This window comes from Rutidosis leptorrhynchoides, chromosome 11 (assembly GCF_046630445.1).
Source record: "Rutidosis leptorrhynchoides isolate AG116_Rl617_1_P2 chromosome 11, CSIRO_AGI_Rlap_v1, whole genome shotgun sequence".
NCBI classification, from domain to species: Eukaryota; Viridiplantae; Streptophyta; class Magnoliopsida; order Asterales; family Asteraceae; genus Rutidosis; species Rutidosis leptorrhynchoides.
This window is the reverse complement of record NC_092343.1, coordinates 335,216,289-335,240,210: the sequence shown is the minus strand read 5'-3', so window position 1 is coordinate 335,240,210 and position 23,922 is coordinate 335,216,289. Positions and strand designations below refer to the sequence as shown.

Below are 23,922 nucleotides of genomic sequence, written 5' to 3'. Positions count from 1 at the left end.
ATGTATTTATACACTTTTGAAATACTTCAATACACTTATCAAAATACTTCTACTTAACAAAAATGCTTACAATTACATCCTCGTTCAGTTTCATCAACAATTCTACTCGTATGCACCCGTATTCGTACTCGTACAATACACAGCTTTTAGATGTATGTACTATTGGTATATACACTCCAATGATCAGCTCTTAGCAGCCCATGTGAGTCACCTAACACATGTGGGAACCATCATTTGGCAACTAGCATGAAATATCTCATAAAATTACAAAAATATGAGTAATCATTCATGACTTATTTACATGAAAACAAAATTACATATCCTTTATATCTAATCCATACACCAACGACCAAAAACACCTATAAACACTTTCATTCTTCAATTTTCTTCATCTAATTGATCTATCTCAAGTTCTATCTTCAAGTTCTAAGTGTTCTTCATAAATTCCAAAAGTTCTAGTTTCATAAAATCAAGAATACTTTCAAGTTTGCTAGCTCACTTCCAATCTTGTAAGGTGATCATCCAACCTCAAGAAATCTTTGTTTCTTACAGTAGGTTATCATTCTAATACAAGGTAATAATCATATTCAAACTTTGGTTCAATTTCTATAACTATAACAATCTTATTTCAAGTGATGATCTTACTTGAACTTGTTTTCGTGTCATGATTCTGCTTCAAGAACTTCGAGCCATTCAAGGATCCATTGAAGCTAGATCCATTTTTCTCTTTTCTAGTAGGTTTATCCAAGGAACTTAAGGTAGTAATGATGTTCATAACATCATTCGATTCATACATATAAAGCTATCTGATTCGAAGGTTTAAACTTGTAATCACTAGAACATAGTTTAGTTAATTCTAAACTTGTTCGCAAACAAAAGTTAATCCTTCTAACTTGACTTTTAAAATAAACTAAACACATGTTCTATATCTATATGATATGCTAACTTAATGATTTAAAACCTGGAAACACAAAAAACACCGTAAAACCGGATTTACGCCGTCGTAGTAACACCGCGGGCTGTTTTGGGTTAGTTAATTAAAAACTATGATAAACTTTGATTTAAAAGTTGTTATTCTGAGAAAATGATTTTTATTATGAACATGAAACTATATCCAAAAATTATGGTTAAACTCAAAGTGGAAGTATGTTTTCTAAAATGGTCATCTAGACGTCGTTCTTTAGTCTGAAATGACTACCTTTACAAAAACGACTTGTAACTTATTTTTCCGACTATAAACCTATACTTTTTCTGTTTAGATTCATAAAATAGGGTTCAATATGAAACCATAGCAATTTGATTCACTCAAAACGGATTTAAAATGAAGAAGTTATGGGTAAAACAAGATTGGATAATTTTTCTCATTTTAGCTACGTGAAAATTGGTAACAAATCTATTCCAACCATAACTTAATCAACTTGTATTGTATATTATGTAATCTTGAGATACCATAGACACGTATACAATGTTTCGACCTATCATGTCGACACATCTATATATATTTCGGAACAACCATAGACACTCTATATGTGAATGTTGGAGTTAACTATATAGGGTTGAGGTTGATTCCAAAATATATATAGTTTGAGTTGTGATCAATACTGAGATACGTATATACTGGGTCGTGGATTGATTCAAGATAATATTTATTGATTTATTTCTGTACATCTAACTGTGGACAACTAGTTGTAGGTTACTAACGAGGACAGCTGACTTAATAAACTTAAAACATCAAAATATATTAAAAGTGTTGTAAATATATTTTGAACATACTTTGATATATATGTATATATTGTTATAGGTTCGTGAATCAACCAGTGGCCAAGTCTTACTTCCCGACGAAGTAAAAATCTGTGAAAGTGAGTTATAGTCCCACTTTTAAAATCTAATATTTTTGGGATGAGAATACATGCAGGTTTTATAAATGATTTACAAAATAGACACAAGTACGTGAAACTACATTCTATGGTTGAATTATCGAAATCGAATATGCCCCTTTTTATTAAGTCTGGTAATCTAAGAATTAGGGAACAGACACCCTAATTGACGCGAATCCTAAAGATAGATCTATTGGGCCTAACAAACCCCATCCAAAGTACCGGATGCTTTAGCACTTCGAAATTTATATCATATCCGAAGGGTGTCCCGGAATGATGGGGATATTCTTATATATGCATCTTGTTAATGTCGGTTACCAGGTGTTCACCATATGAATGATTTTTATCTCTATGTATGGGATGTGTATTGAAATATGAAATCTTGTGGTCTATTATTATGATTTGATATATATAGGTTAAACCTATAACTCACCAACATTTTTGTTGACGTTTTAAGCATGTTTATTCTCAGGTGATTATTAAGAGCTTCCGCTGTCGCATACTTAAATAAGGACGAGATTTGGAGTCCATGCTTGTATGATATTGTGTAAAAACTGCATTCAAGAAACTTATTTTGTTGTAACATATTTGTATTGTAAACCATTATGTAATGGTCATGTGTAAACAGGATATTTTAGATTATCATTATTTGATAATCTACGTAAAGCTTTTTAAACCTTTATTGATGAAATAAAGGTTATGGTTTGTTTTAAAATGAATGCAGTCTTTGAAAAACGTCTCATATAGAGGTCAAAACCTCGCAACGAAATCAATTAATATGGAACGTTTTTAATCAATAAGAACGGGACATTTCAAAGATTAGGATCCTCACGTGCTTTACTGGCACTAACATTAAATGCCCTCCCACGTGCAGGTTCTTTGTTCTTCTCCATATCAGGGCATTAATTTATAAAGTGACCAGACTTCCCGCATCCATAACATTTCTTGACATCGGTCGATTTTGTCTTTACTTCAAAAACGGTGGCATAACAATCTTTCGCCACATGTCCTTTCTTGTTGCACTTATCACAGACCACTTGGCAATAACCTGCATGATGTGTGTAACATCTTTTGCAGAACGGATGGGGTCCCTTATAGTTTAGACTACCAGTTGCCCCATCTTGTTTACCTTTAAAAGTTTCTTGTTTCTTCAGTTGAGTACTTTTGCCCTTATAGTCTTCCCATTTCCTCTTTCCTTCAGTTGTCTTAACTTCGGTAATTGGTGCCTTAATCGAACTCTCTGTGATCTGGTCCATGAGTTGGTGTGCCATTGTCATGGCTTCCTGCATCGTATTTGGTTTGGACGATGTAACATTTCCTTTGATATTGATCGATAAACCGTCAATATACATTTCTATCTTTCGTTTCTCGTTTGGCACCAATTCGGGACACAACAAGGCTAGTTCCATGAAACGCTTTTCATAGTAATTGAGATTCGCGCAGATAACCTTCAGATTACGTAACTCAGATTTCATTTTTCTTATCTCGTTTCGAGGACAGTACTCCTCGATTAGCATCTTTTTCAGTTCTTCCCAAGAGATATCATATGCCGTATCTATTCCTTCTACTTTAGCATAATTGTTCCACCAAGTAAGTGCACCATCTTGCAACGTGCACGAAGCATACTTTGACTTGTCTCCGTTCGCACAATTACTGATTTTGAAAACGGACTCCATCTTTTCAAACCATCGGGTTAGACCAACTGGTCCCTCGGTTCCACTAAACGTCTGTGGTTTGCATCCTTGAAAAGTTTTGTATGAGCATCCGTTTCGTGAGTTTGTGTTTACGGCTGCTGCTTTGGCTGCTGCTTCGGCTGTTGCTTTTGCTGCCTCGGCTGCAGCAATTCTTTCATTCACACGTTTCTCGACTAGTTGCTCAAACTCAGCATCCGACATTTGAGACATGTTTCTTCAATAAACACAACAGAGATAATTTAATCATATAGAATATTATAGGTAAAATGAGTTGTCAATAGTTAATCGTAGCATATTAATAATATGAACCAATTATTATAAAAGCCTTTTCTTCTTATTAGCATTTTATAATTATTTCTAGGGTATTACCTACCCGTTAAGTTCATACATAATAGCTAGTACAAGGAATTAACTACTAAAATCCTAATAATATTCCACTATGAAAATTTATAGCGAGTTACTACATTATTATGTAATAATAATAATAAGAAGTAGTAATAATACAAATAATCATTCCATGCATTTATTATTAATAAACCAAAATAATACAATACCATACAATACTGATATTTTACATATGCTTATTTTACATAACAAGATAGAGTAGCACACATAAGCAATAAAATAGCGCATGGAAGATTTATGGTTGCGAGGTCGTTTATTCAGAACTATCAGAAACTTCTTCCCATTTGGTTCTCTCTGCCAATTGTTTGTGTACACATGGTCCGACAGACATTCTGGCAGTGTATTTTATTTTTAGTTGGGGTTTTGAGATACCCGTTGCCTCAGTGGGTTTAATACAATAAGGGTGGTTACGGATCGAATGGTCCTGTTCTTTTTTAATAATTAAGGACATTTTATTATTGTGGTTGTTTTTATTATCTATAGCAAGTTGGAATTTCTCCTTAGTGATCTCGTCTGATGACGAACTGTCTGAGTCATGTGTAGGAGAATATGATGACGAACTGCAAGAATATGTACCGGTGGTCATGAACCGAAATCTGCCAGGCGTAATCGGCACAACCCGCCCGTCGGCGGCATATCTGGACCAAAATCCATATTTGTTTAGAAATGGACGATCCTCGTTTACTCCAGGGATCATGGGTCCATGCCAACGATACTGTGGCTCCGAAAAACTAAAGCTGGGTGGAGCTGGAACCTCCTCTGGGTTTACCGGGAGTTGAGATTCCCCGGCTAACACAATTTCTTCTTTAATAGGTATTGGAACGCCCTTTTCAGTTGTGGATATAATAGATTCAGTGTCCGATTCCGAGTCGTACAAAATGATAGGATTAGAAGAAGTCATCTATCACATAATTGAAACAACAATTACGTTAGCATATAAATATATCACATATAATGTTTTTGACCAAATGATAATCAAAAATCAGTAAAAACAGATATGGTCATAGTCCAGACTCACTAATGCATCCTAACAATTACCAGTTAAACACACTAATGTAATTTCTGGTTCCCTATGACCTCAAGCTCGGATACCAACTGTAACGACCCGTCAAAATCGCTATTGACGCGGCACGTTAATCATTGATTCCACAGTGAGGTTTTGACCTCTATATGATACGTTTTGATAAAATATTGCATTCATTAAAATAAGTGACTTTCTAAACATAGAAAGTTATAAACATGTGGGCGAGTGCTTAGGTATAAGCAAAACCCCGAAATACATAAGTCTTTAATTTACAGGTTGACATCACAGTCCAATTATTTATTACACAACGCAGTTTTATTTTGAATGCAATAAACTTTGTACAAAGCATGAGAGACTCCATGCAGGCAACAAGCACATCACAGCGGAAGCATTCTAAGGACCTGAGAATAAAACATGCTAAAAAATCAACACGAATGTTAGTGAGTTATAGGTTTAATTGCTCGAGTCATAAACATATATAAAGATAGACCACAAGATTTCATCAAAAGTTTATCAATAGATTCTACGTAACAGAGCACCCTGGTAACTAAACTTAATGCTATAGTGATAATTACCCCATTCGTTTTAATACACGCAAACCAACGTGTCTTAAACTCAAATAACATACGTCCGTTAAAAGGCTAGCACTCTAGCTCGGACGGGGATGTCAAGCCCTATGGATCCATATACAATTATTCGCGCCCACCAGTCCATATCCTATGTACTGGCAGCTACTAGTTACCAAAGCTAAGGGATTTCTGGTTTAACTCAGTGTAGAATTTAGTATGTACTTGTGTCTTATCGCGTTTAAAATAAATTGCATGTATTCTCAGCTAAAAAATATTTAAAGTATTTAAAAAGGGATCTATAACTCACAGTTCAATATTGAGACTCAATATTGTTGGCAAATTGCGTAGACGTAATGATGGTAGACGACTGTATGGTTGGCCTTGGATTCAAGAACAATACCCCGAACAATACCCAATATTTCCTTAGCTTAAAGCGGTTTGAAACCCGAATTAAAACACCCTCGAATATACTTTATTATTATTAAACTTAAATTAAAATTATAATTATAATTATAAATTAAAATTTAAATTACATATGAAAATAAAATATGAATTATATGGTCGAACAAACTGGCATTTTATAGTACTTTTCGATTTACTGTAGCTCATGCGATCGCATGACCGCCTTTTTCGTTTTTGTTTGCTAGTTCGTCGACATCAAATAGTATTTTACTGTAGCAAATAGTGTTTTACTGTAGCAATAGTGTTTTACTGTAGCAAATAGTGTTTACTGTAGCAAATAGTGTTTATTGTAGCAAAGCACTGTAGCAAAATAGTGTTTCACTGTAGCAAAATACGGTTTCACTGTAGCAAATAGTGTTTTACTGTAGCAAAGTAATTTTTACTGTAGCAAATAGGGTTTTACTGTAGGAAAGTCGTTTTTACTTGTACATATATATATATACATATATATAATTGTTCATGAATCGTCGAGAGTAATCAAAGGTAATTGTATATATGAAACAGTTCTAAAATTTTGAGACTCAATCTAACAGACTTTGTTTAGCGTATTAAAATAATAAATCGTATAAAAAATTAGTTTAAATAAGTCAAAAATTTTCGAGTCATCACAATCACCTCCTACTCATATCCAAAGTTCCAAACACTAAATTTCCTTGTTGCAACAAATGTGAACAGAGTTTCTGATTATTTTATCTAAAGAGCCAAAATTGAAAATTAACAGATACATCAAGGACCATAATTGTAAGTAACTCTGGACAATCTAAATGTTACAAAGCACCTCCTATACTTTGCTTTATTTCGTTATTAACCGAATGTATTATTTACTTCTTTAACTTCAATGGAGTTTCGAGAGCACAGTTCAAAATCAAACCCCATGGCGGCACCCAATCGCTCACCTATGCGAGTTCTAATCCGACCACCGTCATCTCCGGCGACTACTCCACCGTCCACCGCCACAATCCCACCACCTCCACCACCGTCCACGTCATCGCTGCCCCCTCTCCCACCACCACCACCACCGACAACACCGTTCCGGCAAAACGGCGTCTTGGTGGTGGGTTTCATCGGCCGTCGTAAAACAGATGTGAGTCAATTGATCAACAGGGTTATAGATGATAATGTGTTTGGGTCAGGGGATGCTGACGTGGCGTTGGGGTTTGAGAAAACAGGGGAAGTTGTTAGTGATGAGGTTAAAGATTGGTTTAATGAAAGGGAAATTAGTTACTTTTATGATGAATCGAAAGGGGTTTTGTATTTGCAGTTTTGTAGTGTAAAGTGTCCTGTAATTAATGGGTTTTGTGAGGTTGAAAGTGGATTTGATTCAGTTTTTGAAAAACAAGAGTTTGGTGATCTGCAAGGGATGCTGTTTATGTTCTCTGTAAGTCTTTCATAATTTCTTTTTTAATTAAATTTGATTGATGATTATATGCTTGATTCTGTATCTATATCTATAACCTTAACTTTTGATCTGAAAGTTGCATTAGTACTTTGAAATTGTTTTGGTTTGGATACATATGCATTAAATTATGTTATGATTTTCTAATAGTTTGGTGTCTGCAATTGAAATATAGATATGGTTATCCCTGATACATTAGATAAGTTTGTTATATGATCATAACCAAAAATTGATTTTTTGTATTGAAAATATGAATGCTATTCGAGTTATAAGGTTGTTTGTTAAGTTAACCGCTTCACAAGATCATAATAAGAAGTACATGGACATATGTAAATGTATGTAGATTGATGAATCACATACTTGTTTAGATTTGTATATAACAATTGTTGCATTGGTTGGCTTGATTTATTTGTTAAGTTTAGATTTAATACGTTACGTGTTTGCTGTTTGTTGTAAGTTTGGTAGTATGAAACATTACAAATTATTATAACGTTAGATGCATCATTTACATAATTAAATACCTTAGATTTTGTTCAAAATTTTGATTTCTTAAGTTCAATTTTGCTCTTACATCTTAAATCACTTTTTAATCCCACCTTAACATTAAGTCATGATATTGTTATTAATTTGTTATCATCTTAAAATGCAGGTTTGCCATGTGATTATACTTATTCACGAGGGTTCACATTTCGATATTCAGATTTTAAAAAAGTTTCGAGTACTACAAGGTGCTAAAAACTCAATGTTACCGTTTATTAAATCTCAAACCGTACAACCGACAACATCAAGGTCATTTTCAAGAACATCTCCATCGGGACCCGCTTTTAAAAACCGATCTCCCGGTAAAAATTCGTCTGTTACATTAATACCAAGTTTAGGTTCACACACATCTTTATTTCCTGGCCAGTGTACTCCAGTTATACTTTTTGTTTTTCTTGATGATATATCTGACATAAGTGATGAGTCAGCAGAGTCCACGTCAGCAAACAATTCAAAAGGGTCGGGTTCGGGTTCAATAGTTGTGTTATCACGCCCCGTTACAAAACCCGAAGGTGGTATTGGTATTGGTATTAAGAAGAAACTTCAATCGTCACTCGAGGCACAAATTAGGTTTTCAATTAAAAAGTGTCGTGTGCTTTCGGGTCCTGAAACCGGGTCAAGAAACGGATCCGGATCCGTTTCGAATCCGGTACCTTTGTTTTCACTTGATCCATCAAAAGCCGTTTCGATTGTTGACCGAAAGTCAAACGAAAAAGGCGAGTCGTTAGAGTTTGCTACTGGTATTATCGAAAACGTTCTTAACGGTGTTTCGACATCCGATTCTCTTTTACATGAAAGCCATGGTCAAATTTCAAATAAAGACGATATCGTTTCGGTCAAAGAGTTCATTTTTAAACAATGTGATATTTTAAGAGGTCGGGGAAATACGGTTTCGAACGCAAGTAATGTTTCAAGCGGCGGAGTTGGGATGGTGGCGGTTGCCGCCGCCGCAGCTGCCGCCAGCGTAGCTACCGGAAAACCGTCTGCCGCCGCCCCCGAACTTCCAAGTATAGATATATGGTTGACTTCAAGTCAAACTATATTATATAGCCTTCTTTCTGCAAAACCCGGGTCGTTACCAGAACCCGAACCCGAACAATTCAAAAGACGATCGAGACAACGGGTCAACATTTTACCGACAGTCGAAGGTGGCAATCGGGACCCACTAGAAGTTGCTTCAACATATTTGAATCATAGTAAAGGACTAAACACGAAATTTTCAATTTCGTGGTGCCAAAGAGCGTTACCCGTTGCTAAAGACGTTTACTTAAACGATCTACCGACATGTTACCCGACATCACTGCACGAAACCCATTTGGTCAAAGCATTGACTTATTTTAAGTCAATGGTCAAAGGACCAGCCGTGCAAAATTATTTGAAAAAGTTGGAGGACGAATGTACATCGATTTGGACTTCGGGTAGGCAACTTTGTGACGCGATTAGTTTGACCGGTCAACCATGTATTCACCAACGACACGAATCGAACGTTAAACCGCATTCGAGCGGGTTCGTTTTTCTTCACGCGTGTTCTTGTGGGCGATCGAGGAAGTTACGTTCCGACCCGTTTGATTTTGAAACCGCTAACGTGAGTTACAATTGTTACCCGGAGTGCGATAAGCTTCTTCCGATCGTTAATTTACCGAAACTTAACGGTAGCGGGCCGATCCAATCGTCATCTTGGAGTTTGATTCGAATTGGTGGGTCGAGATATTATCAACCTTCGAAAGGTTTACTTCAAAGCGGGTTTTTGTCTACCGAAAAGTTCTTACTTAAATGGAAATTTTATCTTGAAAAACACAAGGAACATGACAATTTTGTAAACGGGTCGGGTCACGATTCACGGGTCGAAGGTGGGTCAGATAGAAAAGTAATGACAACAGCCAATCGGGTTGAAATTAATAGTAAAGTTAATAACTTTGATGATAATAAGAGTAGTATTGCTAGAATTGTTCCCGGGTTTTCAATGAAAAAACCGTTTTCCGAGGTTGTTGCGGGACCCGCAGCTACAAAATCTGCGTTCCCGCCTCTTCAGTTAAAGAAAAATGTTGACCCGGTCAAAACACACGAAAAAGTGTCTGAAAAGGTTTCATCTTTTCAAGAAACGGTTGATCGAAACGTGAATGGGAATGGGAATGTTGACCCGGTTTTACAAATGGGTAGTAATATGGGTAACTTTATGAATATGAATGGAAAGGAACATACATTAAGTCAAGTGGTAGTATATGTTGGATTTGAGCATGAATGCCCATGTGGACACCGGTTTATATTGACACCCGAACATCTAAAAGGGCTCGGGTCAATTTATGATGATGACGAATCGTATCGTTCTTCTGTCGAAAATGCCGACCGTAAAGGGGTGAGTAAATATGGTGGTCAAGGTAAAGTCAACCGTCACTCAAGTAGGACTATGGTTAAAAAGTCAAAGGAAGTAAATGGGGTTGTGAAAAGTGATTATGTGAAAGAAATTGAAGGAAGTCTTGAATCGATGACTCTTGATGATGATGGAAACGGTGTTTTTTCTTTACTTAATAGAAATTTACCGTTGTTTTTAAATTGCGTGCATTGTCAGATCCAAAAAAATAAGAACGATCCGCCAAATGCTCAATTTGCTGGCACGATATCACAGCTCTCGAGGATTTTTCTGGTATATATTTTTTTTGAATTTGGACTGAGTTTATATTAAAATGCAAGTTTATATATTATATATTATTATTTTTTTTATAATTATAATAATTCATGCTGATTGCTATTATCTATGTGCAGGTTACACCTCCGTTTCCTGTTGTGTTGGCTACATGTCCGGTTGTTCAATTCGAGGTACTTTTGAATTCTTACATTTAAGCTTTTAACTGAAAAAATGGGAATTATTTGCTCGTTATTGAAATTGGTTTGCCTTGAACTAGTGTTAATTTAAATTTATATGAGATATTATTAAGGACTAATGGCATTAAACGGTAGTTAGTTTTATCAAATTGCTCTTTTCATACACACAATTTTTTTTAAACAAATAAAGTTATGCAATTTATTTTTCCCATTTGAAATTTTAAGGTTTTTCAAGTTGTTTATTATTATATGCTAAAAGGAACTTTTTTTTTGGGTGTCATGATGCTTCAAAAGGCAAAAAATTCACTTTTAATCGTGTTTTTGTTCCACGTCCGTTTAAAAACCATTTTCTCATATCGTGAAAATATCCCTTTTTGATTGTTAAAATATATAGCTACTTTAATTATCTGAAAGAAAGAATGTTGGGTACTCGAAACGAGCAGTTTATGATATTAGAAAAGTTTTATGCCATTTACGCCCTTATAGTACGCTTCCATAAATGGTTATTATCATCGTAAATAAAAGTATAAAACGACATGTTTAAAATGATAAATAAATTCTTGGATAAACAATTTAGTAGGTTATATACATGAAAGACAGACTTGGGGACGTTTTTTTTTTTTTTTTTTTAAATATTAATTAGTTGCATTACAATTGAATGTCCAGGTGTCATGTTTACCTCCATCTATCCCCGAGCGTGAACAGAAACTGCAGTTCAGCATGGGCAGTTCGGTAATTTTACCACCCGAGAGTTTTCTCTCACTTAAACTCCCGTTTGTTTACGGGGTCCAATTGGAGGATGGAAGTTTGTACCCGCTTAAACCGTTTGAAAGTCAACCCGAGTTGACTGCCTGGATCACTAAAGGCACAACTTTACAGGTTTTGTCAAAGGGAACAAACGTTGAGTCGTTGTAACTGACAAAAGTAACGAAAACCTTCTTGAAGTACGTGCAACAAATGGCAGATTTCGGTTTTCCAGTTTCGCATGGTACCAGGTAACGTATATATAATATTTTGGTAAGCAATGAATATGTGCATTGATATATACAGATACATGTATAATTTGCATGCCGAAGTGGGCCATTCCTTTATGATGTCTCATTATTTTTTTTATAAAATTTGTAAGTAAAGCCGTTTGGGGCCCAGCTTTCGAAAAACTACAATCCGTAATCGCATCTCAGGGACCAACTTTGCATTTTTTAAATCATTTACTACACGATTTTCTTGTTTATCTGTTCTGTCATCTTCAAGATCAATTTCTACAAGGTCATTGAAATCCTCTACTATGTTGAAATGAAAAATATGAATTTAGATATTCTAATACGTACATTTCGGATTTGTATATTGAAAGTTTTCTGGATAATTGGATTACGTGTTTTTTTATTATTATTATTAATATAATGTTTTTTATGGTTGTTTTTGTTGTAAGATGTTATGGTTAGGCCGTGTATATTAGGCCCGTTAGGTTTACTGGTACATGTATATACAATAGTTGTGCATTGTAACACTTTGGTTAATGAAAATAATTGAATACAGTTATATTTTGATATGTTTTTTTATTTAAATTATAAAATTAATCTGATTTCTCGAAACAGTTAAATGTCTTATTATGCGATTATTATTGGAACTTGAATTTCCATAAACACTTCAAATATTTTATACAGTATGATCACTTTCAATACACACATCCAAACACCTCCTTATTTCTTGTTTTTTCCTTATTTCTTGTTTTAGTTATTTAAAATTATGTCAATTAATGCTCGACTGCAATTTGAATGTGATGGGGTTGTTTTTTGCACAGATAGAGTTGATGTGTTAGTGATGATGCTGCGTATGCACGATATCATGCGATGGGGTTTAAATGCCAGCATGTAAGTACTACAAGATATATAGAAACAATCAAGTATTATATATTCTTATCTTATATTCTTATATGTATATATACAACTTACTGACATTTTTTTACCGGTCCAGTTTGTGGGTCCGCATGAGGAAGTGCGAATTGGGTTTCAACTTGAAGAAAGATGAGACCACATAGCGACTATCAAAGAATCGAGTAAAGAGGCATCTTGCATGTTATATCGATGGAGTATGCAAAAACAATAAGGAATAATGGGCAATAGATATGGTGTCAAAGTGGGTTTGGGTTTTGGGTCATACGATTGCTAACGAATTAACTTAACAAGTAATAATGGTTTGTGGGTTGGTTGCACTTGTGATTTATAGTGTCAATCCAAGCTTGCACTTGTTGCTAGGTGTGTTTTCATGTTATGTTTTCGTGTAGGTTGAAATTAATGGATCAACTTATAGACATATCTTTATGTTATTTTTCATATGTTAAGAAAAAGGACTAGTCTTGAAAAGAATTTTATCATTTGTTTGTTCATTGGGTTGTGCTTGGTGTGATGGTGTCTTATGGGTCGGCAGGTTTGTTGTCATGTTGGTTGTATTTGTTACTAGGTTGATTGTTTCGTCGTTTTGCTAGCTTCTATTCCTGTTTTTAAAAAGATCTTGAAAAGTGAACACTTCCTGCTGCAATGTAGGGATACATTTCCAATATCTATAATAAACGCGTTTATAAATGATTAAAATTATACCAGGCATCCAAACTCCAAAAGTATAAATAAATCCCAAGTTCGAAGGAGGTTAGACCAGTTCTTATCTTCCTCCATCGAAAGTTGTTAACGCACATCACGTAGATAGGCAGTAGCTGGCCAAGAGGTTTGCCAGCGATGCATACAACGATACCTTAACGGGTATTTGTGGGCCCAGAACAATTTGGTCAATTGCTTGAATCTAGCGGTTTGAAATTGATTGATAAAAAATAAATATATTTTAAATAAAATAAAGAAACGGTAGTTTGTGTTTATGTAATCGTTTTTCTATTTATTTATGTAATCGTAATGTTTTTTTGTAGGTTCGACTTCTCTTTTTTTTTTTCCGACTGTAGTTTTTTTATGTAACCAGCTTTTTTTTTTTTTTTTTTTTTTTTTTTTTTTTATTTTGTATCGTTTTTTATTTAATGCAATGTGTTTTTTTATTTATTATGTTAGTTAAGTGTTATTTGTATTTATTTATTTTATTTAAATAATAATTTAAATGAGTTAAAGTTGGAGTTTAGAGTGTAAGATATGAACGAACTAGTTAAAGGAATGTTAATGTTTTTTTGTTCTGATGTAGCGCTGATGTGGATGAAAGAAGTTCTGTTAACGAATGACTATTAAGAAAGAGAGTGGTCTTAGGGTTTTAAATTATGTGAAAAACTTAAGTAGCATGAAACCCACTTATAAGCCTAAATTAGAAACTGAAGATCCTCTATCAACCCACAAAATATTTTGATTTAAATTATTACAATGGCCTTCATACATCCATTAAATACTAGTCAACAAAAGTTACCTATCATTAGTGAAACACAAACACATTTATTCAACATAAAAGCATGAAAATAAATAGTGAATCAAATGCGTTTGTGAGCATTTTAAATAGCTCGCAAATTGTCGCATTTAATCATTCATGATTATCTGCTCACTTGGATTACGCCGATGATAATGTATCAAACACAAAACCTTGATTAAGGAAGGCACCCGAAAGCCATAACTTCAAATTTGGTAGGTTTATGTCAAATTCACAAACCGTAACCTACAATTTATGTACACAAACATTAGTTAATTCATGAGATCAAGTTATATATGTAACAAGATACGAAGTTAAACTTACATTTAAGGTAAACGTTAACACAAAATTATCACCAATGGTTGCTAAATTCGAGGTTTGAACTTGAAAACTCGTAATAGACTCAAGTGCTTTGTGGAGTGATACCGCGATACCTCGCCCTTTGTTGCAAACTAATCTTACATAGTATCCTTTTTCTTCCACTTGAAATATATCCAACTATAAGGACACAGAAAAAAAACATAAATAAAAGTAGAAATAGTGTTTAAGTATGGTAATACAAATAAAGTTTATAAGTAAAAAGTATTTTGGTTAAACCTTTGATATCTTTTTATGTATTGTAAATGAGTTTGAAATACGATTCTTTCTTAAATTTTGAGATGGGATGTTTTGGTTTGTAGCTGCTTCGATGGTTGCAATCTCATTTCTTAAGTTTTTCGCTTGCGTTTGAAGATCTTGGATGTATCGTGCTGCATCTCCAACTATCGAAGCTTTATCCATCTGTTTAAAATAAATACCTTATAAAAAATAAAATATGGTAACGACATGTATACCAACAAAACATTAATATTGAGTGTGTTGTACATATAGCTAAATTTGTGCATTACATATTAAATGATGTAGTAATATACAAATTAACACTTACGATATTGTGAGACAAAATTTAATCAAATAAGTTAAATTAGACATATATTATAACTCAAATATTTTTTTCTAAGCAATTTTAATTTTGTTTAGGGTCAATGGCGATAGAAGAATATAGTTGGCGGCTAATTATGTATAGCATTCAAGTGACCATTTATAGTTAAAAAAATTTCGTCACAAGAAAGACTTTTTGAGTTTGACAATATCATGTCTATCCATTCCTTTAGCAGCAAAAATATTTAAATAATTCGAAATAATGTTCAACACATCATGGATAATTATTAATTAAAGAATCTAAGAAAAAAAATCTTAGTTATTGGATCATACCGCGGTAACATTATTGTATATACGTTTGAAAATTTTATAATCAAAGGGTATTCAGATTTGCATTTTGAAAATTTAATCATGTATTTTAAAATATTATAATCAAATAATAAGCGGTTACAAAACATGTTTTTACATAAATGACGTTTGAATGTACTATAATCATTATCTAGGTGTTTGCAAATTACACATTCTATTTAATTCAGGAGGTTTTACAAGGGTATAGAGAAATAATATGATGTAAATGAAAAATTAGAAACTACATTTTTCAGCATTAAAGGTATTGTTACTTTTTCATTTTTACGTTTTAAGACTCTTATATCATACGGAGTAGTTATTTATTTTTATATTAGTCAATCACTATTAAATGATTATTTACAATTTAGAAATGTAATAATAAAAAAATTCCATCTGAAATGCAAACCCAAACACCTGTCAAAACATAATACTTACTACAATAAGTATAAATATTGATATAGAAAACGCTAATATTCACAACAATAAATATTGATATAAAAGATATTTACAATAATGTTAATCACTTGAATTTTATTACGTTCACTAAGTAACTAAGTTCAAATTCTCGTTATAAATAATACCACATGTGTCTCATTATAACTGTCACGTTTTAAATTTTAACAATTTTTCATATTCAAACTTTGAACTTAAATGTTTTTGTTTTTGTCGTACAATATTTGATTAAAATTGGGCTTAAAATACTTTACGCTATAACTCTCATTAGATATTATGTAACGAAAACAAAAAAAAAATTAAGGTTAAAATTGAAAATTAAAAACCTTAAAAAATAAAAACATAAAACTGACATAAATGACACAAATGAACTACGTACGAAGTGACATTTTTCAAAAGTGTAGTATATTTAATGTAGTACCCCCTAACATCTTGCATTCATGCAAGAGTTCATGTAATTAAGAAAGATCTAACCTTAGTAATGTTTGGAACCAAAGATCGTAACGCATAAAGCTTCTCCTTCATTCCGCTTCTCCTTTTCCGCTCGGAAATCAAAGTCCTCGTCCTATCGCCCTTCACCCCACTCCCACTTTTTCTCCTCGACGTCGTTTCTTGATTTCCCGTTGTCACAGTTTCAGAAGAATCATCATCATCGTCACCAAAAACCTCACTAACCTTCACGTCCTCCTCTTCATCATTCCAGATCATATCCAAATTCGGCTCCATTATCACTTCGTAATCACCAATGTTAGTACCACCACAAGAACTAACAATAGGTTCATTGTGGTTATAGGGTATTGGTGGTAATTCAAGCTCTACACAACTATCGGTTAAGTGATTGCATTCGTAGTTTATACAAAACTTTTCAATAGGATCCGTTGTCTCCGCTTGAATGTTAGAAATGAAGTTTTCGAATTCGGTTTCTTGCATGAAATCGGGTTGGAACATGTTGAAGTTTCCTCCATTGAAATGGCTAGTTGAGTACTCTTTGTTGTCCATATTTTTGATTTTTAAACCATAATATGATAGTAATAAAGTTCTAGACATGCTAAAATACATAAATAAGATATACATATATAAATAGAGATACTAGTGTAAAAGGAATCATGTATAGAGCATCTCCTAGCGTGATTGGTTATTATAAAATATGAGTTGACATCGACATTTTATTATATTATATATATATATGTAGACAATGTAACTAAGAATATAAGTAGCAACATTCATTCCTCTACTCGAACCTAAAGGTAGTCAGCGAGTCGAGTAGTATAAGTTATCCCTCTATCAAAGAATATAGGGACTAGTACCAGACCTTTTCGCTAATAATGTGAAAATAGTACAAACTGTTATAATTTTAGTTGTTTATAACAACTTTTAGTATGCTAATCTAAATACAAACTTCTTATAATATAAGAGTAGAATGTATATAAAAGAAAGGAGAGAATACTTCTTGAAAGTATATTAGAATGGTGCAAGTGGTTTAGCTTGCAATACATGGCTATTTATACTACAAACAAAGCTACCCAATATTGACTAAGTATTAGTACAAAATTGACTATCCACATATAAATATTATTATTATTATTATAACACTCCCCCTTGGATATCAATTTTATTTTGTTGAAGATCAACTATAAGTTACTGTCTCATTAAAAACCTTGCTAAAGAAAACCCAGTGGGAAAAAACTTTAGCTAAGGAAAAAAGAGTGCAGCATGGAGTTGACTCCCCCTCAAGTAGACATCACTTCAGCTGTTATATCTTTTGAACATGTCTCATGCCAATGTTATGAACGTGTGTTCTGAAAATTGCAGTTGGAAGTGCTTTCGTGAAAATATCAGCAGAGTTTTTGCTGGATTGAACATATCTCATTTAAATCTGGTTGTCTTTAATGAGATTTTGAGTGTATGAGAAGAATCTAGGAGGTTTTGTTCGGTCACTTTTGATATACCCTTCTTTCATCTGTGCTATACAAACTGCATTATCTTCATAGATAGTTGTTGGACTTTTGTCGAGTTCTATTCCACAAAAATCAGTAATGAGTTGTGTCATTGATCTCAACCAAAAACATTCCCGAGTAGCTTCATGTAATGCAATCACTTTAGCATGATTTGATGATGTTGCAATAAGTGTTTGTTTTTGAGAATGCCATGATATTGCAGTACCTCCATTTAGGAATATATATCCAGTTTGAGATTTAGCTTTATGTGGATCAGATAAATAACCTGCATCTGCATAACCAACCAAATCTTGTTTTGATTTGTTAGAATAAAATAATCCTAAATCAGTTGTTCCTCGAAGGTATCGAAATATGTGTTTGATCCCATTCCAATGTCTTTTGGTAGGAGCAGAGCTGAACCTTGCCAACAAATTAACTGCAAAAGAAATGTCAAGTCTTGAACAATTTGTAAGATACATAAGAGCTCCAATTGCACTAAGATATGGTACTTCTGGTCCCAGAATATCTTCATGATCTTCACATGGACGAAATGGATCAGCTTCAACATTGAGTGATCTAACAACCATTGGAGTACTTAATGGTTTTGCCTTGTCCATATTGAAACGTTTCAAAATCTTTTCAGTATATGTTGTTTGATGTACAAGTAAACCATTAGACATATGCTCAATTTGTAAACCAAGGCAATACTTGGTTTTTCCGAGATCTTTCATTTCAAATTCTTTCTTTAGAAGTTGAATGGCTTCATGGATCTCTTTATTTGTACCTATGATGTTAAGATCATCAACATAAACAGCTATGATCACATATCCGGATGTTGTTTTCTTAATGAAAACACAAGGGCAAGTAAGGTTATTTGTATACCCTTTGCTTATCAAGTAATCACTTAATCGGTTATACCACGTACGTCCCGATTGTTTTAACCCATATAAAGATCTTTGTAATTTAATCGAACACATTTCTTTGGGTTTTGCATTTGATGCTTCTGATACCTTAAATCCTTCAGGTATCTTCATATATATATCACTATGAAGTGATCCATATAGATAAGCAGTAACAACATCCATGAGATGCATTTATAATTTTTTAGAAATTGTCAGGCTGATTAAGTATCTAAAAGTAATTGCATCCATAACAGGGGAATAAGTTTCTTCATAATCAATTCCCGATCTTTGAGAAAAACCTTGAGCTACAAGTCTAGCTTTATACCTTGTAACTTAATTTTTCTCATTTCTTTTTCGGACAAAAATCCATCTGTATCCTACAGGTTTCACATCTTTAGGAGTGAGAACGATGGATCCGAAAACTTTTCTTTTATTGAGTGATTCTAACTCAGCTCGTATTGCTTCTCTCCATTGAGCCCAATCATGTCTATTTTGACATTCAACTATAGATGTTGGTTCTGGATCATCATCATTATTCATGATGTCATATGCAACATTAAATGAAAACTTCTCATCAAGATTTTTTATTTTATTTCGGTTCCATAATATTTTTGAATGTGCATAATTGATTGCAATTTCTGTATTGACATCATCAATCTCCTCTGCAGTAGGAGTACTAATTTGTGATTCTTCTTGAACACTTTCTTTTACCTCATTATCAGCTGATTTTATTTTCGAGGATTTTTATCTTCGGAAACAATTGATCTTCCACGTTTCATGCATGGCAAAGACTCAAGAGTGACATTATTGCCAACTTTTGGAATTTCAATTCGAGCTGGAGCATTTACTGCTATTATATATGATTTAGTCACTCTTTTTGTATCTTTAAATGCATCACGTAATCGATTTGCAAGTTTCTTGCATATGCATTATTTTTGAACTTTCGTTTCACATTCTTTTGTACGAGGATCAAGATACCTTAATTGATGTTCACACCATGAAACATCATTTTATTTATTTTTCATTTCTCCCCCTAATCTAGGGAATAATTTTTCATTAAAATGACAATCAGCAAAACGTGCTGTAAAAACATCACCCGTCATGGGTTCAATATATCTTATAATTGAAGATGTTTCATATCCAATATATATATATATATATATATATATATATATATATATATATATATATATATATATATATATATATATATCTCCATCCTCCTTTGAGGGCTCATTTAGTGTGTTGTGGTGGTGCAACTAGAGCATACACTGCACAACCAAATGTTCTAATGGTGGGAAAAATTTGGCTCTCGGCCAAAATCAAGTTGTCGGGAAGAATATGTATGACTTGCACTTCGTCTAATATAAATTAATGTCGCAACATGTAAATTTACATGTCCCCATATAAATATTGAGAGTTTTGTACTCATTACCAATTGTCTAGTTATTAGCTGCAAGCGTTTATCTATTGATTCAGCAAAACCAATTTTGTGTATGCACATGAGCAACTGGATTGTTCAATCCCTGTAGACATATAATAATCATTAAATGGTTGAGATGTTAACTCACCAGCATTATCAAGTCTCATCCTTTTAATAGTGTAATCAGAATAATGTGTTCTCAATTTGATAATTTGTGCAAGAAACTTTGCAAATACCATATTATGGCTTGATAACACACAAACATGAGACCATCCGCTAGATGCGTCTATTAGAAACATGAAATATCAAAATGGTCCACATGATGGATGAATTGGTCCATATATATAACCTTGAATTCTTTCAAGAAACATTGGTGATTCTTTCTCAATATTCTTTTCATTAATCACCATATGTGTTTTTCATTAATCACCATATGTGCTTTTTCATTAATCACCATATGCGCTTTTCATCATATATCCTTTTCATCATAAGCGCTTTTAATCATATGCGTTGTGTTTTTCATCATATGCACTTTTCATCATATGCGCTTTTAATCATATGGGTTGTGCTTTTCATTATATGCACTTTTCATCATATGCGCTTTTAATCATATGCGCTGCGCTTTTCATCATATGCACTTTTTATCACATGCGCTTTTAATCATATAACCTTTTCACCATATGCGCTTTTAATCATATGCGCCGTGCTTTTCATCATATGCACTTTTCATCATATGCATTTTTAATCATATGCGCTGCGCTTTTCATCATATGCGCTTTTCATCATATGCACTTTTTATCATATGCGCTTTTAATCATATATTCTTTTCACCATATGCGCTTTTAATCATATGTGCTTTTTGGTGCTATATAGATATTTCTCATTTCCGGTTATCATTGACTGATAATCATATCCGTTATGATATATATCAGAGAAACTTAACAAATTTCTCTTTGATTTGGGAGAAAACAAGGCATTGTTTATCAGAAAATTCGTACCATTTGGTAATATGAATTTTTTTTTTGCCTTTCCCATTCCTTTTGTCAAGTTTCCAGGACCTGATATAGTATTTATAATTCCTTCATTTGATTTAAATCAACGAAATATTTCTTAGATTTGATCATAGTGTGCATGTTACCACTATCTACAATACATAAGTCTTTACCATTTAATTGATGATGTATTTCAGCAAGATTCATACTAAAACTTCAAATAAGATAAGCAAATAATGAGTAATATTTCAGCCAGATAATCAAATTATATTACCTGCAAACAAGTTACAATCCGAAGTACATAAAAGATAACACCTAATAAACATATATATATTATGGTCTAAAATCATTTACTTAGGAGTGATATATAACAAGCTAGTCATCTTAGAAAATTCAGGTCATTTAAGTCTGAAGGTAGCTCAGGGTTTACTTTACGAATACATTTGACTCGCGAAGGGTAGTACCTTAACAACTAATTATCAACTAGACATTGATTTGTAAACCCATTTTAGGCATAACTATAACAATCATCCTTAAAACAGAAAAGGCAGAATACTAAATCAAATACGTGTGTGAAATTATCGTTGATATTACAGTAACATATAGAGCATCAACTAAAAATAGACTGTACCTAGCTTACCTAAATCGAGTGTATGTCTTTATATTGGATAAAATTGAGAATTCAAAGAACTTAAATGTGGTTTTCAAGTTAATAACATGAATGCAATATTAAGAAGCTTTTCATACATGTACTGTACGTATGTAGTATGTACTAGAGAGTGTGCATAGCAGATAACCTAGTTAGTATATATATCTAAATATACATGTATGTTTGTGTGTAATAATAGTACGACCTTTAAAATATGTATGAGAAATGAGAGTATTTTTACATCGTGAGCACATAATATATAAAAACATACATACAGTTAATCCAGTTTTTCTTAGATTGAAAATGGTACTCATATATAAATGTTAGATAACATAAATGTAAATGTTAGTATACGTAAATAAATGTTAGATAACATAAATATAAATGTTAGTAAACAAAAATGATAATTAGGTGACAATGTCGACAATATATTATCCGGGCGGTATAACCGACCATATATCATTCAGGTGGCAGAGCCAACCATATATCATTCAGGTGGCAGAGCCAACCATATAATAAGAACAATACAAGTGCAATAATAACTTAATAAAAGTTAGTAGTCCAAAATTTGATATGTCCGAGTCTGAAATTATTAATAATTTCATACCTTGATTAGTGACTCGTGATCGTTTGAGATATCATTTGATTACACTAAGCTCTTCGTGCTGATAACGTGTTATAATTTTAGTTGTTTATAACAACTTTTAGTATGCTAATCTAAATACAAACTTCTTATAATATAAGAGTAGAATGTATATGAAAGAAAGGAGAGAATACTTCTTGAAAGTATATTAGAATGGTGCAAGTGGTTTAGCTTGCAATACATGGCTATTTATACTACAAACAAAGCTACCCAATATTGACTAAGTATTAGTACAAAATTGACTATCCACATATAAATATTATTATTATTATTATTATTATAACACAAACAAAAATATAGAAAGAAATTAAATAACATACCTACATGGAGTCGATATAACAATAAAAAAAATATACGGAGTATAAATTTAGTAATCACCAACTTCCTTTACAAATGAACCGTTAAAATTAAAACCTTCATCGTCAATATCCAAACCTACACGAATAATGCTACACCAAACACCCTTGTAAGCAGCATGTCATGTTATATATTACAGGCAAAAGACCGTACCCTATGTGCGTCGATATTGAAACCTAAAATAAATTTTACATGGTTATAAATCTCTACCACTAAATCCCCTGCAATTTCTATTTTCCCTTTAGATGATCCAATATTTACTCCCCGCCCCGTAAACATTATCTCATTTCATCATTTTTTTTTTGAACGGCAATATCGACATCGAATGCTCAATTTGTCACCCACACACGCGTTAGGAGGAAGCCCAATTCGCGACGATGTTGGCAGTACCATCGAAGGTTGGGAAAACTCCCCCAGAGACCTTCCCAAATCGTATTGATGTTGGCAGTACCATCAAATATTGGAAACTCCCTGCTTGGAGTGAGGATTGAACCTGGGTTGGCAGTACCCCAAATTGAATATCACCTCAATACCACTCAAGCTAAGCTTCGGTGGTATCTCATTTCATCATTTGATCTAAGACATTTTAAGCCAACAAATCTAAGAAAAAATATGTTTTAAATTCTCAAGTTTTTAATTCATAAAAGGAGGAAAAGAGGGAAAGGGGAAATTTATATAAGGGTATAGTAACATATATATTTAGCTACTGTTATGAAAGTCAAATAATGTGTGCCAATTTTGTGGCTACAACTCACCTACCAAATTGCACAGTAGTTTATTTTTACTATAAATACATGATGATGTAGTTTGTAAAATATGCACTCTCTTGAATATATTTCACATATACATTCTCTCTCTCTCCTTTCTATTATTCTTTAATTAGATACTATTTACTAAATGTAGTTATAAGCCTACTGAATTATAACACGTTATCAGCACGAAGTGCTCCGTATAATCAAGGTTCATCTAAGCAAGCACAAGTCACTAATCAAGGTAATAATAATAATAAAAAAAATTCTTTAACGATATCTTCTATTATTTATTAGTAAGGTAAATATTATTATCATCATAACTAACATTTATATTTATGTTATATATGGTCGGTTATACCACCTGA

General features: G+C 33.1%; 1 protein-coding gene across 1 annotated transcript; it reads right to left on the bottom strand.

The window, feature by feature from the left end:
* Window positions 1-14,324: 14,324 nt before the first annotated feature.
* LOC139875795 (transcription factor FER-LIKE IRON DEFICIENCY-INDUCED TRANSCRIPTION FACTOR-like) lies at window positions 14,325-16,901 on the bottom strand. Its single transcript, XM_071863091.1, has 4 exons — window positions 16,377-16,901; window positions 14,781-14,963; window positions 14,508-14,681; window positions 14,325-14,429 (listed from the first exon to the last, which is right to left on the bottom strand). Exons 1-4 carry the CDS (start codon window positions 16,899-16,901, stop codon window positions 14,325-14,327), a joined length of 987 nt encoding a protein of 328 aa, XP_071719192.1.
* Window positions 16,902-23,922: the final 7,021 nt, after the last annotated feature.

Excerpts from the sequence above, each read along its gene's own strand:
- LOC139875795 (XM_071863091.1), bottom strand. The coding sequence starts at position 16,901 with ATGGACAACAAAGAGTACTCAACTAGCCATTTCAATGGAGGAAACTTC. Across the intron at positions 14,964-16,376 it reads TGGTTCCAAACATTACTAAG|ATGGATAAAGCTTCGATAGT; the intron begins GTTAGATCTTTC and ends TATTTTAAACAG. Across the intron at positions 14,430-14,507 it reads TGTTAACGTTTACCTTAAAT|GTTACGGTTTGTGAATTTGA; the intron begins GTAAGTTTAACT and ends CATAAATTGTAG.